This window comes from Anopheles ziemanni, chromosome 3 (genome assembly GCF_943734765.1).
Source record: "Anopheles ziemanni chromosome 3, idAnoZiCoDA_A2_x.2, whole genome shotgun sequence".
Taxonomy (NCBI): domain Eukaryota; kingdom Metazoa; phylum Arthropoda; class Insecta; order Diptera; family Culicidae; genus Anopheles; species Anopheles ziemanni.
Genome location: NC_080706.1, coordinates 3,612,426 through 3,630,456, shown reverse-complemented (window position 1 = coordinate 3,630,456; position 18,031 = coordinate 3,612,426). Strand labels below are relative to the sequence as shown.

The 18,031-nt window shown below is 46.8% G+C and overlaps 1 protein-coding gene across 1 annotated transcript in view; it reads left to right on the top strand.

Moving 5' to 3' along the window:
• LOC131289269 (hemicentin-1) overlaps positions 1-18,031 on the top strand; it is a 112,763-nt gene that overhangs the window by 16,401 nt on the left and 78,331 nt on the right. The window contains exons 3-5 of the mRNA XM_058318485.1: positions 4,459-4,588; positions 6,561-6,645; positions 11,035-11,145. Of these exons, the coding sequence (XP_058174468.1) occupies positions 4,459-4,588; positions 6,561-6,645; positions 11,035-11,145 (326 nt within the window). The remainder of the gene's footprint in view (positions 1-4,458; positions 4,589-6,560; positions 6,646-11,034; positions 11,146-18,031) is intronic.

Here is an 18,031-nt window from a genome sequence, read left to right as displayed (position 1 = left end):
GCTTCCAGGAGAGAGAGAGAGAGAGCGAAAGAAAAACTGACACGGATCCAGTATGGCTTGGTTTTTCCATCGCCAGTGCAATTTTTCCTTTCCCTCCCCTCCAGCTGGCCGCCAAAAAGGAATACGAATACTGCAGTGAAGGTTGAATTCCCCGGTGAACCTTAATTGGATTGGATATGTGATGAGGATCGCAAACGAGATGCCATTCATAGGCTTTGAGGAAGGTTTCTTCGTTTCCGACTGGAAACGTAGCGAAGAAAAAGAAAGCGGTCCCATTCAAAGCGCCCTCCGTTCTGTGTGTGTGTGTTTCTTTTCCATTCCCAAAAACCCACACACACACACACACACAGAGAGAGCAGTCGTAGTCGGGTGTAATACTTGTGTATTCATAAGTGATGTCTTGGCACAGAATATTTCACTCTAAACCACCACAGCCCATCGGGAAAAACGAGTATCCCGGACCTCGTACAAGCACGGCAGGCTTGGGGGAAAATCAAGGTGGGAAGCGCCAAAGGCTGTCGGAAGCCGGGGTCAGGTTGATGTATGTATGCATATCGCATATTTAGCATAAAAATACAGGGCATTTTTCAAACCGACGGGTGGCATCCATTCCATGTTACGATCCGATCCGTTCCAATCTGTTCTTTCTCGCTCTATCTCTCTCTATCTCACACCGTTCGCTGTCAGTTTCATTCGCGTTCACGCACCCCAAAATGGATCATCAACCTTTTTTTCCCTTCCGATTTCCACGACAGACAACAGCGCCCCGGAGAAGGGGAACTCAAATCCACCTATCAGTCTTTCCTGGCGTTGGTTGGTGTTCCCCAAAATCAAGCTGGTTGTGTTTAAACAGTTTTTGCCAAAAAGTAAACCTGTTGTTCGTGTTCGCGCGGAGAGGCTGAGATTTTAAAAATGTTTATACGCTGAATTGCTTCAAAAGTGCAGAACGCCGGAACAGCATACGCGGACGAGCGCACTTAATCCCACAACATCCCAGGGTATAAATTTCCAGCTCAACCGGCTGGTGGAAATGGCGAAGAAAGAAAAAAAAACGCACACACACCACATCTCCGAGGCCGTCGTGCGTCGTTTGTAACATCCAGCTCGAAAAAGGGAAGAAGGGTCGAAAACGCCTTCTGGTTGTGGTTTTGTCCCGCATCGGAACGATTCCGAGCCGAAAGCCAACGTAAATGATAGTGGTGGTACCGAGGTACGGGGCCTCCCAAGGAAAAAGCTCTTAGCTGACACCGAAAGGCGGCTTCCGTACGTACGTACTTACGTGCGACATTTTCCTCCCCCCGCTCGCGTTCCCCACCGCGGGAACGGGCTTTTGATCGATGACGAAAACACGACGAGTTCCTGAATAAATGGATTTGTCCGCCGCTTGCGTGTGTACGTGCAGCAACATCGCACCGTGTCCCGCACGATTTGAATATGTTTATCATGCGGAAGGAAGCCCCGGTTCGGGGCGGAGAAACCGACAAACGACGTTAGCCGCGGAAGAAAAGTGACGAAGTGGATTTTTCCAACGATGGTTGCCTTCTTTTTTTGCAGCAGCTTTTTTACATCTTCACGAACCGGCCCGCCCCGGCTCTTGATTATAACAATGAACTTCGGCCCGGCCCACGTGCAAAAGGAAAAATAAACACACACACACACACATAGGAAGTTTTCGGAGGGATCCTCCAGCCAGATCAGACCGATCACCGAATCGTATAATGATGCGGAATAATAGTCCGGAATACGTTGTCAATCACGTTGATTAATAGGCAAACTCTCTGCCATTCGGAAGGGACCGCTCCACTAGCCGGTCTTTTCTCAAGAGCTTCTTCCTTCGCACCAACCAAACCTGGAAGGTTTTCCCCACCCCACACTGCCAGTGACAAACGAAGGGAGAAAAGTTCGACAGATTATGACTAACTTAGCGGCTGACTTTGAAGAGACGCGTTCGCGTACAGGGGTTGTGCGGAAAACTTTTCTTAAAGTCGTAGGATACCTTCGCACGGGGCGACACGGATGGCGTCCGGAAAACTTTACCTTTTGTGTGGTGTGACACGGTTCGGATACGGTTGGTTTGCGCTGGCGCAAAGTAAACTATTTGTTTATGATTGATGATAATCATGGCGGTAACGGCAAACCGGGAATTGATTGACTTTCTAAGTTTTCTTCAAACGGAAAGCAAACGCTCGTTACCTTTTGTTGGCTCGATAAACTTAAAATATTCATCAACTTTTTCGGCATCAAAATATTTAAGACAGCTGGGTAATGCAAGACGGATGAAAGCTTTATTCATTATTCTGTTTGTAGAAGAGCAATCAAAGTACTTTGTCTGATACGCTTACAAAGCATTTCGCTTGCAATAGTGGTTTGAACAAGGCGTTGGCCGCCTTCCCGCCTCAAATACTAAACTCCGGGAACCCGCAAAGTCTTAACGAACCCCGCCTATCAGCAAATGTGGTTCTGTAATTCATTTATGACCATCCTCTCGAACCGCTCAACGACTTTGCAAGCTCAAATTTCTAATGAATCCACATGCACACACACACACACACTTCACCCGCCGCTTCGGGAAAACTCTCCCTCAAGCATGGTATATCTGATATCGATACCGACCACCCGGTGGAACCTGTGGCAGTGTGGCCGCTCTTGGGAGGACCACTCGAGCGCGCAACTACGCTACAAATTTCCAAGAAGTTGCCAACCACTCGAGACGCAACATCATCGTAAGAGATGGCCGTAAGAAGCTGTCAAACCACTCCGATCGGCTCGTTGCCGGCCGGTTCGATTGTAGCTATCCGGCTCGGGTTTCCCCGCCCGGGATTACCCGGGGCCGTCTGCCAGCCGCATCCACAAAACGCCAGACACTTCACACACAAGCTGGCAAGCGAAATTCAATATTGTCTTAAGTACTAACGTTGCAAACGTCTCCGCCCACCGGTTCGGTTCGTTTGTGGAAAACTCCGGGCCGTGGTTGTTGCAATCCACAGGTCGCAGGGGGTTAGGAGGCTGTTTGCGGTGGGGAAGGCCAACGCAAATTCGAATCCGATATCGATACCCTCGACTAAACTATTCAAATAAGGTCAAGACCTCGCAAGATTTCTACCGGCACCGAAGAAATCCTCGACAAAGCTTCCATCCCCCGCAGCCGATGGTAAATATGGCAAAGGCGCGCACTCACCCCATCCCCCGCCGAGTCGGATTATTGACAAAACTCGAACTCGGCCTCCCGGGCGCCTCGTTGCAGCAGGTAAACAAAGCTTTCCATCGATTCCCCGGCTTGTTGCTGCAGCGCGTTTCGCCACCCTGGAATTTGATTTTCCTTTGGCTGCATGACAAACAAACCGGTTCCGTTCGTCGAGTCTTTTTATGTACGCTCTTGACAACTCGGTGTAGATTGCATCCCGTAGAGAGAGAGAGCTGGCGCAAATAACAACTAGGTTGAATGTTAATTGAATGGAACTATTCCAACCCCAAGAGATGTAAGCGAACGGGGGTAAAAGATGTTTGCTTTCACATCTCTTCCTTGGAAAATCGTTCAGGAGAAGATAGATGCTTCTGGATATTCTTCCTTATTTGAGACCTTAAACATTCAGGTGAAGTATCATATAACGTACCGCCTAGAGATGGCAAACTTGGTCTTGGACTGTTTGCCAGAAAACTCTTAGATTTCTATATCTTCTCAATCCTAATCAAAGTTGCTGCATAAAGGGAATCCATCGTCGTTATATCTTTTCCCCAGCCACCCCAGGTGTTCTACTTCCTAACGGTTTATTTTTAGAAAAGAGTTCCTCCTTACCGTCAGTTCTATATTCACCATCACCGGAACGAGCTTGTGCCGGACGAGCAAACAATTTCCGAAACTTTTCGTTTCGTCCGTTCCACCGGTCCCTATCCTCACAGGTGTGTGAATAGATATCCAAAGTCAGCAGGCAAGAGGTAACCAAATATGGTAAAAGTACCTACCCGAGGTGTAGGTTTTCCCTCGTACGTATCGATTCAAAATCTAACTCACACCTGAAAACCCGGTCCTAAAGGTCCTGAATCACAGCTAGGTGGGAGTTTAACAATTCCTCCCCAAATCAGAAAATCACAAAGAACATTACGGTGAGTGTGAGTAGTCTTTCATTCCGGGAAGCTATGGAAATAGTGCCATCCCCTGGAGTACTTCGAGCCCTGGAGCTCAATTGCCGAACAAACATCGGATGTCTGTCACATGAAATTATTCCGATATGTGCACGATATTCGTTGGCCCTTGTTCGGGTCTCTAGCCCTTTTCCGGACGCTTCCTGGGCATTTGCACAATCGAAAAAGTCATTCGATTCCAGCATTTCGACACAATGTCAACTCCCTTCTCCGTACTCTCTCCCTCTCTCGATTTCGACTCGCCTGATATTTAAACACGGTTTTGATAGTGTGAACTGACAGTATTCCTCTCTTTTTTTCGCCATCTTTCCACAGCTTTGACACACGTGGTCCACACGTCAATTCACCTTCGCACTGGAAGGATGTCGCCATCCTGGAGGATCGTGCCAACTTCAAGACGACACGAGAGCAGAGCCGGGCGGTGCTGGTCATCAGTCCTGTTCAGGTAAGCTTAACTTGTTGAAAGTAACGTCCTTGAAGTCCTGAGAAAACTTACCAGCTTTAGTTTTCAATACAATTGTGCAATCATTTCGTTGACTCAGCATAGGATATTCTTATCCTTCACTCCCTTACTCCCATCGATTCATAAAAGCCAATCATCTTTTCTCGTTATTTTCTCTATCAATCATTCAAAAACAAACCAAGCTAGACTTATGCAGGAATGCTATCTTTTCACTTTGCTGCTCCTTTGCCCCAGTAAACTGGCAAATCCTGGTCCAGCTTATTGCTTTTCCAATTTGAAATGAATTTTCCAACGCCAATCGTCTCGGACGGATCAGTGGAATCCTATGCAATGGAATGAAAACGGGCGCGATTCGAGAAGGAATGCGAATTGTCGTGCCATTTTCCAGCCATCAGCGTTTCCCAATGGAATTATTGGTCGCGAATTCTACTGGTGGCCTTGGTGAAGCAATGCGAAGCCGTTTTACACAAATTAGATTCTTCCCAACGACAAACGCGCCAAAAGAAGAAAAAAAGGAAAGCTATACTGGCCACGACACGGGCTTGCTTAATTTCACAATCCGTATCCTTCGAGCCTGACGGCCTTTGACCAGCCAGATTCCCCAGCGTAGGGTACGATTTCCATTGCTTTTCCTATCTTGAAACCTGCCACTCAATCAAGTCAGGCGTCAGTGATTTTCCTTCATCGCGTCGCAAATTTCTGGACTTGCGGATGGAGGCTTTTTGAATTCGAAATTCCATTTTCCCGGTCCTGCACTCGCGACCGTTTATTTTGTTTAAAATCGAAAGCAGGAATAGAAGGGAATTACAACGCTCTCCAGAGGTGATGAGAAGAATCAATTTACATTTCAGATCACCACCGCCCGAGTGACGTCCGTTTTCCATCCTTTTTTCCGAACGTTACACAGTCCCCAGTGAAGCAAACGAAACCTGAAAAGAAATATGTGTTCCTTCACTGCAATGCTGGTATTTTTATGGCTTTCGGCAAGCCAAGATTGAAATATATTTTAAAAGACGCCCCAAGAAGGGAGTTTGGCAAATGATTTCAACGATAATTTCGCATTTTCATTCAAATCAATTGGTTTCCGTTTTATCGGGCGATTAATTGATGCATCTATTGGAGGGAAGCTGAATGCGATCAATGGGAAGGAAGCAAGAGGAACATTCCTAAACCCCATCCTTTTCCGTCCCCCCCGGACCTCCTTGGAATGTTCGGTGGGTTTCAAAAGCTGGTCGCTAAAATTGAAACGCTCCAACGCTTATCATTCCCGACCGAGTGTCCTTCCTTGGCGTGGTTAAATCGTAGCTTGGAATTCAACGGGTTCAAGCGAAACTCGTTCGGATACCCGCTCTGCTTGATGGGACGGAACGAAAATATATTACGATCATTAGGGATTTGCCATTCAACCGTGCAAATGCCATCCAATTTGAATAACCGATCCTAGCAGAAGAATTCAATTGGCCCTGCCAGAGGTCGTTTGTTTTACAAAAAGCTGAAGTCTTTCGCGTTGATCTACCACGACTCAAATTAGATTTGGAGGAGCCAAAAATGTGAAATTGAAGGATATTTCATCTAAATAAAAAAGCAGGTAGAAGTAGTAGAATACTGCGAGTAATTTTATAGTTACTTCATGTATTATGAAGGCAAACCCAAAAATTGTACATAAAATGTTACGCAAATCATTTGGATTGGTATAATTGCATATTCTCATGGTATTGAACAGCATTTACTTTTTTCTTACTCTACTAGCAAAAACGCAAAACGATCGTTTATTTACTCCTTTTCCCCGACATCCATTTGAGTACAATGTGCTTTTGAATTGAACTCATTTTATTCTTTTTTGGACCACGTTCTATGCATAGCATTTTACCAACTTCCGCTTCCTATGAACCATTGCAAACTAACAACCCTTTTCACGCAAATACCGCTCTGTTTCTTTTCCTTTCCATTGCAGAAAAAAGACGCCGGAATCTTTCGATGTCGTGTAGATTTTTTGCTATCACCTACTAAAAACAGTAATGTAAATCTAGAAATAGTGGGTAAGTATAATTCACCGGTTGAAATGTGTGCCGGAAGCGGCACGAGCAATCCGGCCACCACCGGTATTTACAGCATGCTCGAGAAAAGTATTTCCCCCTTTCGTTTCGTTGAACTCGCTCGCTTTTCCGTTTCTTTGTAACGTCGTGCCGGGTGGAAATCTTTGTTTTCCTTCTTCGCCTGGCGGTCAATCAACCCAAGCGCCCACACATCCTGCAGGAGGAAACGCCGTAACGAGGAAAAATGCCACAGCCCTAGAAAAACGCATCCATTGTTCGGGGGAAAAAGAAACAAAAAATGTGCAAACATACAATACACTCTTCACCGACGAAATCATGCGAGGGAAAATTGAACACATAGCAACGAAGGTGCTGGGGATGGCGTTGATCAGGATTGTTTAACCCACCAGAACATGCTTCCGGTACGGAAAGGGGTTTCCTTCAACCTCTCGTCGAACGATGAAAAGAGTCTTTTCTTGTCGCAAATTGGAGAAAACTGTTTTCTCGACACAAAAGCGCAGAGTAATTGTTGTTTCCACTTTAACAGTTTCAAATTTGTATACGGTCCTTTGCATTTATCTTAAGAACAAAACCCGGAATTGTATTTTACATACAATATGAAGTGTTTCTCAAAGTCAAAAGTATAATATCGACGGTGCAATGAACTTGTAAGAAGGTTTAACAGCAGTTTGTTTCATACATTCAGCTAAGAATATTTGCATGTTCTTCGACTGTGGTTTGAAGAGTTCGTTGTTCATATTCAACGAGCGTGCTTATTTTGCGTGAAAGTAATCGTTAAAAAAACTCATCGCATAATTACGGGACTTCTGAATGATTGTCCCTTCCCAAAAATACATCCATTATCAACGCTCCGAATCGTAAAAGAACATGCTCCTCACGCTCATCTGTTGAGCGACACTCAACGCTCGCACATTAAAATGATGCACTGATGAAAGCCGGCCTGTTGCGATGTTGTCATTAAAAAAAGAAAAGGAAAACATAGCCAACAAAATAAGAAAAGCATTAAATCAGACAAACACACATACCAGACCCTTCTCCCGAACATCAAACGAACGCACACACATCGCGACGTTAACCGTGGCGGGATGATTCCGTGAGTGCGTCGTGTTCGCAGTTTCATAGCCTCTTCGTGGCCATCATCAACGAAATTGCTTTCCTGCACCTCCCACCCACTCGAACGCCACCCATCAACATCATCATCATCGAGCCGCCCTCGGTGGGGGAAAACGGCAGCATCCTTTCTCACGCAACTTTCCACCAAGCGTTTGCGATTGCAGCACTTACGTGGTCGTCGTTCGCGAGACGAGCACACTCTTTATTTCTCCGCCGCCCCACCCACCGCCAACAACAGGGAACACCTCGCAACACATCATTACGGCGCGTGATTCGACAGCTCAAGGCTTAAATTATGCAAATGCAGCACCATCCAGGTGCAGTACTTTCAGTAATTGCAAACAATAAACCACAACACCATGCGCTCACCTGTTGGCTTGGAGCAGCTTTTTCTCTCCCCTTTGTGTGTGTAGACATCGTCCCTAAGTGCAACCCTTCAGTAAACCCTTCACCCATTCTTGTGTCTTTTCTGCAGGCAGTTACTTTATTCAACGAAACCAGAGCTGGTGGCTTTCTTTCAAATTTATTTATTCACATACATCACCTTTTATCTAAATTTGGTAGAACACCTTAGCAGCTTTCTCGCTTTGTCCGGGATTTGATCAAATGAGGAAGTCCCCTTCAATTCTGGAAGTAGGAAAATGGAATGATGAGTGTCCTACAAACTCCATGCGAATCCATGCCACTGACGCCTTACCTCTTCGAGTAGATACCCAAACGATCCCTTGCGCCCAAACCTGCGAGGCAGACCGGAGAGTCCAAGATTGTGAGACATTTCGTGCCGGTGATCGGGTTGGCCGGGTCTAGGGATGCCGTAAACAAGGTCACAGCGTACTCGTGGCTGCATCGGATCGCCTCTGTAGGAGAAATAGGCAGAAAAGGGCTTTACGCGAACTCAAGAACCTCGATGACTTCGGGTGTCACTCACTGATTGTGCCTGACAGTGTAAAATCCGTGGTTCGGCACGGTGCTTGCGGATGGTAGCCTCTGTTGGGCAGGAAGTTCTGATGTCCAACCAATGGTCCCATGCCAATGGCGTACCGGGAAGTGGCGAGTACTTGCACGTACTTAGCGTCGGTTTTCGCAAGCCGACGCAGTTTACCCACATCGAAGGGATGCGTGAACAGTGGACCGGCCGGATCCAGTGCGTAGATGGCTCCGACACGTCCCAGCATGGACTTGCCGGCCAACCCCACGATCTGACCTCCCATGCTGAATCCGATCAGCGTGACGCTGTCCATCGGGAAGTAGAGCACGCTCAGATTTTGCAGAAATCCAAACAACAGCTGCGCAACCAGTGGAACTCCCTTGCGGGCCGCTTGCATGTAGTCAAACGCGGCGTAAGGCCTCCAGTCCAGCAGGCAGTAGTTGACGTCCGGCACATACTGCCGATACCTCGAGGACAAGCTGTTGTACTGCGTTAGGTTGGTGTTTTCTGTCCAACCGTGCACAACGATCGTGATCGGACGCGTAAAGTTGATCTTCTGGTTGAGCGAAACCTCTGCCCAGAAAATCTCTTCGTAGAAGCTCGAGCCTGGTTTGGCGCAATGCAGACGAACATTGTCCTGCGGCACGAGGGTATCGAACCCGATGGTTCGCGGCGGTGGCTGAATGCTGGCATCCAACACGGCGGCCAACGGAGCTTCCGCCACGTAGGCCAGCAGATCGACCATCTGCCCTCGCGACGCGAGAACGCAACTAAGTGCGAGCGCAAAGCAGAGTGCCTTTCGAACAACGGACATTTGGCACGCAAATTATTGCCCCCTTAAGGCAACTGGGTATCACTACGAACCGAACGATTTCCAACTCGTGTTGCCCGGCTTTTGTACAAATTACAACTGGCGAAGCTTCCGAGTTCGATGAAACGCTCGCATTGTGGCCCGGAAGGTTGCCGGGACCGTGCCGAAACTTCGGTACAACAAACAAACCCATCAGCTGAATCAATTGCACGGCGATGGCTCGTGCGTACGTTTAGAACAGCACTACACTTCATGTAGCTATTTTCATACGAGGGGGAAAACATATCAACGGCAAATAAAATCCTCTTCTAGAACGTGTTTTCGCATTCGATAAACGAACCATGTCTGTGTTCCACTGTTTGCCAGACAGTTCCCGAAATCGATTCAACCGGTACAGCGCCAAGAAGTGTATCAACTCAAGTGTTTGGCCTCGCCAACAATTTTGCCGGATTAGCACAGTAGAAAGCTGTTGTTCGGCTGAAGCTGTTGTAAACAACGTACTATTTTTGGTAACTCATATAACAAAATGAACATACGCTCGGTACAGTTCTAAGCATTGTATTTCGTTTGGATTAGTTTCAAATTGCAGGACATTAGCCTTCCCAAAACCCCCTTATTTACGGTTTGTTTAACCTAATTAGAGATTGCTTACGAACATAATGAAACATTTCGTCTATAATGATGAGGTTGTGAACGTTTCTGACGAAGAAAAAACGCAAAAAAACTGTAGTTAACAGATCAATTCACAGCTTTGTCAATATTTGTCTACGTTTCTCACGAGGTTGTTTTGATCAAAAATCCTAATACGTGTTTTAGTGGCGTTAGGTTTTTCAAACGTGTTCCAAAACGATCCATTACATTGTTCATCAGAGAGTTTACCAACTGTGTTGACAAAAAGGCGAACAGGCGATCGATCTGGGTAGGAAAATAGTTCATGGCAGCTATTTAGGCAGAATTCGAATTATACATTATTCACAAGATAGCCCTTGCAGATAGTGAACGTTCTAAGCCCACGTTCTTACACCGTTACCCTAATTGTCTGGACATTAGGACAGGAACACGGCTGTCACGGCCGCTCTTTATCGCTCGAGCCGATCAACAAGCACCATTTTCGCACATCGGAAGGATAATTATTGGCCCCACAAAGGCTTTTCCCTAGCGGGAAAATACATACAACAACCATCATCCGCACGCGTCCAGTACCTTTCCGGCTCGGGGGGGGGGGTCAGGGTCAACCCCGAACGGGTAGAAGGGGAAGGACGGTTTTACGATTCACCCCCCATTACGGATCCCATGATTAGGGATGATCGGCGCATGTTTCGACCGGAGATAAGCCGTTGGTTACATTTACATCCCCTTTTTCTGATCCGTTGCTCTATTTTTAAACTCTCCCGGGAGGTCCTTTTTTTTGTGCCTTTGCGACAACTCATTACTTTTCCGCTTCAAGCCGGATGTTCCGAACCGAACCACCTAATCGTTGTGTCTGTTTCATTCTCTCGTTCCCTACCCTTTTTTCCAGTACCACCCGACGTACCGAAAATCCATAACGAAGCAGGAGTGGTGCTTCCATCCCACGCCGGACCCTACGAGGAGGGTGGCGATCTGGTGCTGATATGTGTCGTCACTGGAGGTACGTATTTAAAGATGTGTGTGTATGTGGTTGACTGTGTGTTTCTACTTTAACGTCAAACGAACCAGGACATTATTTCGTCCGTAACACCGCCATTTCCTGAAAAGGAGAGGAAAAGTTTCGCAGAACCATTCCATCGACCGGAAAGGTCACTTCCAGTGCGGCATACGACGTACGACGAGGGTGTACGGGTGCATGAGTGTTGGGAAGGGCGGGCATGCCGGGGGGGAAATGGGACGAAAAAAGAAGTTACAGAATTGCGCTCTACCATGGCGTTCACGAGGGACTTGCGTTACATAGTTTTCAGTTGTTTGCGGAGTAAAAATGTAAATAAGTTCCATCATTCCGTTCCACCGGATGCGCGTTTCGGTTTCTGTTGGTTCGACACACCACCCCGTCCGTCCGTCCACCCCCTCTCTTCGCCTGCTGGACAATGGAGCACCGAAGCGTAACCTTAACCCTTATCATTCAACGAATTTTAATTCTCGACAGCATATTTTTTCGCTTTCGTTTGTCGTCTCGTTCCACCGGGTTTTGGGTTGGTTTGGCGGATGGTGACGCGGGGGGTGGGAAAAAGGTGAGACCAAAAGCCAAAACCGTCGTCAAGCGGGAAGGACACACGGGCGTTCCGAGGAATGGTTTGTTTTTATTTTCACTTAAAATATGTACACAAACGCTTGCAGGAATGTGAGCGTCGTCGGCTAAATCGTGTTTTCCACGGCCTGGTGACGCCATTTGCTTATTTTTTAACTGTCCTTTTCCGTCCTCTTTTTCCTGTTTCCCCAGCCCCCGTTTACCAGTGGTAGATGTTTTTCCTTCGCTGTTCATGACCAGTGTCCGGGAAACAAGATTGGATTCGTAGATTTTTCTGCTTCCCTCAGTCGGTAGCAAATTCATTTTTGTGCTGCTGGATGAAAACTTTTCCACAAGAGTGGTACCTTGTTTCCTACTACGGATTAGTGATTTCGATGATTTCATTCTCTAACGAGGAGTTTTTACCCCCAGTTTTATTCCTATTTAAATAGTAATTCAATTTGAAATATAGAAGAAATATGTTTTAAACATTCTTAGTTCTAAGTTAATGGCAGTGGAAAATGAATCAATTTCCCGAAAGCGCCCTCTCCGGGTAATGCTTTTCAAGTGCCGTTCTAGAGGCGATTAAATCACACAAAATTTCCACCTGAAGGTCCGTATTTGGCCCTCAACCTCTAGCTTCACCAGCAGCGAAACCAGCATCGCTGTCCACCGAAGATAGTTAATTAATTTTCCACCAACCCCCGACCCCCCGAGAAGCACCCGAACCCATCGATTGCCCGGTACTAGGTTCAACACTCGGCGTGGCTTGCAGCCTGCCGACCTTGAAGCAAGCTGGGCGCCCCAATTTCGCCCAACCTAACGCGTCAAAATTGAATCCTAAACCACCGGAAAAACCACCGCAGTGGCGAAGAAAAGCCACCACCACCGCCGACGGCACGAGCCCGACGCAAAACTGTTATGATGCCGGTCATTAGCATTACGGCCGTGGCGAAGCCGGGAAAATGCGCTCTCGTTCGAAACAATTTCACAGCCTCGGAAAAGCTCCCTTCACTCGCTCCCTGAGACGGCGTTTGGACGCATAATTACATCTTCATTTGTTTGCCGTTCTGATTATCTAACCCACCTACCTCACCGAACCCGGGGGGGGCTGTTTTTCCTCGGCATAAAACGCCAACGCGTTTTCTTTTCAAACGTAATGAGATTTTCACAAACAGCCTCGCCGGCCATTTATCGGACAAAAAACGAACATCGGCCGAGCTTTTGCGGGGTGTGAACGTAAGAAATGGCTTTCGCGGAGAAGTTGACAATTGAAAATTGTTGCATTTCATTATCGCTGCACTGACAACGCTGGGGGAGGGGGTTTTCTTGCCTCCATAAAATCATGGGATTAGACGTGAATAAAGATACTTTATGTTTCCAATCTTCGGACGCGAAGGCTTGCTGTTAAACAAGAAGCGAACAAAACAACCATTTTATCTTCGAACGCAATGCGTCAATTGTTATCCATGAAAGCGAGGTTAAAATCACCAAAGCTCTCATCAAAAGGTTTCTTTCCATTCTCAAGCCAAAAGCGTGAAAAGCATCAGGAATACTACAACATGAAGCCAAAAAACGAATCTAAAAGGGCAGCAATTCCCATTACAAGACTGGTGCAACATTACCCCGAAGTTGTTTGCCAAATCGCGCTCAAAGTCGCCTCAAATTCACACCTTCAAGGTGAACTCGGTGAAAATGGCATCACGGTGCGTATCGGAATTCCCCAAACTTCTTTCCTTGCGAGCACAAACGACTCCCACCCGGGAGGCTCTCAAAGAAAATGGATCATAAAAATGGGAAGAAAAGAGGAACCGAACATACCGAAGAAGGTCCGCGTTCGCATTCGATGTTGCTCTGCATCAAGCGAAACGGTGAACCCATGCCATGCCCGCACTCATGAAGCGAATTCAATTAGTATCTAATGAAGGCTTACATCTTTAATGGCTGATTAATTAAGCGATTAGTTCGAGTAAATGCTCCGTTCGCGCTCCGAAAAGTCGGCCTGCGAAAAGTCGTCCGTTCATTCCCTTCGGGTCGGATTCGGTTAAGGTGGTTCGGTTTTATGGGCCTGACTTTAGCGACAAAAGGGGCCTCCCGGCGGGGGTTAAACGAACCAATTCCATCAACCTTCAACCTCCGTCCCCCCTCTCTCGCTCCCTCTCTCTCTCTCTCCTACCCCTTCGAGGTGATCGTTTTCTGGAGCATAAAAATTGAACTGTCTGTCGACGAGCCGGGCCTAACGAAACCTGCAGGCCCTCGCCCTTTTTGCGCACACTGCGGATAAAACCATTACCGGCGCTCTCTTTCCGAGTAGGTTAACTGAAATCGATTTGTGCCGTGCCCGGTGACCGGTGGGAGGAAGGAAAAATCGAATTATTTGCCCACTTGTTCCTTTGAGACCATTGCGAGACACGGACGATGGTGGAAATAACTAAATCTCCAACGAAAAAGGGGAAACACCGCTCGGTACAGGGTGTTTAAATGCTGATGAAAAATGGAAACGAAAGACAGCTCAAAAACCCTCGGAACCCTAGACGCCGCAACGCGCTTTTCCATCCGTTTCCCACGATCGGTTTTCCCTAAATACCAAAGGATCAAATGTCTTGACGCCCAATGCTCGCCCGCTCGAAGCTTTGGAGAAGTGAAACAGAAGGAAATTGGATCTACTGTGTGCACTTTAAAAAAGGTTCCATACCTGACACCCGTTCACCGTTCGACCTTACGTTACCTTCCTCATTAGCTTCACCCTGCCTCTTCCTGGACATTTCGACCTTTCGAGGGCCTGAAAACAATGTATCGGTGTCTTTGTTTTGTTATACTGTCTTTTGTTTTTTTTCCCTTTCCTTCGAAAGTGTATTATGTTGCAATGTTAACCCTTCTTACGAACAATGCCCAAGGATGAGAATTTTTTTGAAAAACCCTCACAACCGAGAAGGTAACCAAGTTAAAATGGGATTTGATGCTCATATTTAAAAAAAAAGCGGTCTTTGCGGGACAGTAGCTAAGCTTTAGGCGAAGGAGTAAATTTCCAAAGGAATAAAAATCTAAATTTTTTTAAAATGACCAAAAGTTACTTCTTTATAGAACCATGTAACTTAATCATAAAAATATCTAATTTTTTCAAATCAACCTTAAATTTTTCGTAAAGCAATCAAGACAAGAATTCACTTTTACTACGTTCGTATCGTGAGTATAAATTGAAAAGAATCGTACACACGATACACAACACAACACAATGGAATGACTAATGATGTGTTTCATTTGTCATTGTAATGAGTACTAAAGTGAACAATTTCACCGTAGACGATGGAGAAAAAAAAACTACAGAAAACTGCTAAACGAACTATTGCGCATTCTTGGAAAAGTACGCAACCACATTCGAGAGCTGTGAACAACCGGGCGCCTCCATCGTCTCCATTCGAGTGACGGAAACTAAGCAAACAACCACCAACACTACCATCAACAATCGGCTCGTAATTATTCCCATCGAGGTCGAGCAGCAAAATCACCATTTTAGGGCCCGCTTTTGCGACTCCGCCATTCGAGCGCGCTCCGTGAAGGGAATCGAAAAATGTCATCTATCCTCGAGCACGGGTCGTTAGTTCGTCGGGCTGTGCGGCGCTGGTGTTTGACTTATCCTGCTCACATGTGCCACTTTCTGCGAAACCATAGCCACATTTCGTTTCATTTCATTCCGTCGGTAATCCTGCCTTTCGTTACGGTCGTCTCCGCCGGCCCCAGAATCGACTTAATGTCCCGTACCGTACTTTCTCTTCATTCTCGCGCGCCTTCCGGTGTGTGTGGGTAAGGGGCAGCTATTAGCGAGACCGGAAAGGAACATACACACACACACACACACACACACTACCACACATGCATGGGACTCTTTTGTGTCCAGCGGTAGCGGTACAATCCGGCAAATCGGAGCTCTTCATCACCATCAGCAGCAGAAAACCGACGAATTCCGGGACAGATGCAAGAAACGGAAGTGAGAAAGAATATGCCCGGCTAAAAAGGGGAAGGGAAGGGCGATGGGGCAAAAGGTGAATGAGACGTGCGTAAGCCGCAGTGTAATGTCACCACGATAATTAAGATTAAATGATGCATGATGAGCTTCGGATGCTGGTCGGTCGCACGACGCAAAAGAGGAACGTATGAACGACGAATGGTCGAACAAAAATGGCGCACCACCAGCGTGGGGTGGGACGGCGGAAGAAGCTCGGGAGCTGGGACGAACTAACGAATGGACAGTTAAGATTATTCGAGGGGCCGTCGAACAAAGGCGTCCCCTGAAAGGAAGTCGAGTCGAGGCCAGTCATTTTACGATTTAATTAATTTCGCCTCATTCATTTTCGCTCCGATGTGACGTTCGTTTACTCATTTGATTTCCTTCGGTGGGCACGATCCTCTGGGGGAAAAAGGTCCGTGGGGAAGCTCCGGTTCCGGTTCGGGCGAAGGAATGAAATCATTAGAGGATACGATGTGGAAAAGATTTCTTCGGCGGCGTTTCATTTCTGCGCTAGGTTTTCAGCGCGTTCGGAAAAAAGGGGGGAGAAAAAAAACCGTTGGGACCAAAATAGACAAGCTGGAAAGTAATCCTGCACTTCTGGCTCGTGCTCCTCACCCAACCAGACACTCCCTTCCATCCTCCCCACCCATCTTTTCAGACTTCAGATTTCACGCCAATGAGAAGATCTTAATTGAAGATTGGAACTGTTTGCGGAAGTTAAGTGCCTGAACGGATTTCTAATGGAAACGACTCGCCCTTCCTTCCGAAAGGAAGGGGGAATGGGGGGATATTGTCGAACGAGTGAAGCGACGGTCTGCCTGGGGTGGGAAAAGCGGCTTTTCATTTCCATCCCGTATGCAGACAATGATGGTGCTCGAAGTGTTTGCCTTTCTATATGAATTTTGAGAGAATTTATTAGGCTCTTCTAAGCCTCGTCGAGTTGGAAACAAATTGTGAGTATTTGGATACAAACCGGCATGAAGGTCTATCCAAAACATTCACCTACAACGTGGTGGGAAAAACGTCAGAACCAATTCTATCGATTTTCACCGATTTTCCATGCCTTGCGGCAATGAAGGACGCGAGTGCTTTCTACATCACCACTCCGTTCTGATTTCGTCTGTAGCCGTCCCTTCCTTTATGCCGTTTTGGTAAAAGGACGATGGCTATGGTGGATGATTGAGCGCCAGCCCAGTGCCTGGAATGCCAATGCCGTAAAATAACCACATACCGTCGGGAAAAAAAAGGGAAAAGGAAAAAGAAACCGGACTCGACCGACGTGCCGTGTGAAAGGTCAGTCCGAGAGGTCGATATTTAGTACGGCAATGGGTATAAAGTCGCAAACGAACGACGGGCGAAAGGTAAACCACTCCCCGGGCCAGGCAGTCGGGGTCCAGATACCGAGTTCCAGCGCACAACCTTTTGCCGAAACTCCGAAACCACGGCGGCTAAGCTTACGGGAACCGGCAGCCCGCTTTCCCTTAGGTGATCAATAAAAATTGGCCTTTTCCTTTTCCACTGCGGTTATTTCTGCGTCCGCCTGGGCCGGGTTTATGGATTTCGCCGCGTTCGGTTTTTCCACCCCGCCCCGCGGGGGAGTAGTAAAATGGATGAAAACCGAGGGCCCGCACCACAGGCCGAAGCCAAAACGGTGCCGGTGATTTTACTGGGCCTCGGCGTTGGCTTTTCATTCCTGAACTGGTTTCTGACCATCGTGTTTCATTTTTTTTCTCTCTGTCTTTTCTTCTGGCTTTTTGTAAGTGTTGCTTTTGGGGTTTTCTTTCACCAATTTTCACCAACACCTTCGCCGGGCGCTTGAAACGTCTCCCACCCCTTCGTCCTATCGACTCAAGCTGCTTTACGACACCCGAAACTCGATAAAAGCGGCCCGACACATAAAACTGTGAACTTTAACACGCAATCAATTTTGTTTACAATATTTCTTCATTCAATTACTGGCCTCCCGGGGCGTGCGTGGGGAAAACCACCATCGCTTAAGTTTTCCTTCTTATCGAATCGTTCATGGCCAGATTTCCAAGAATATGTCCGCTGATTGGCGATTGATTTGAGACAGCTTACTTCTTTTTAGTTTCAACGAAAAGTGGTATTGTTTCGGAGCAGCTAAATTATTGGATTTTCAACATATCGTTAGGATTTGCCATATTTTTATTTTATGTATCGTTTTCTTTTAAATTCACCTGTCTTTAGTCCAAAATATATGAGAGCAGCTTTGACCAATGGGACATTTTTAAGCATCTTTGTTGCACTTGACAAAAAGGTTCTTAATGATGTTTTTTACGTAAA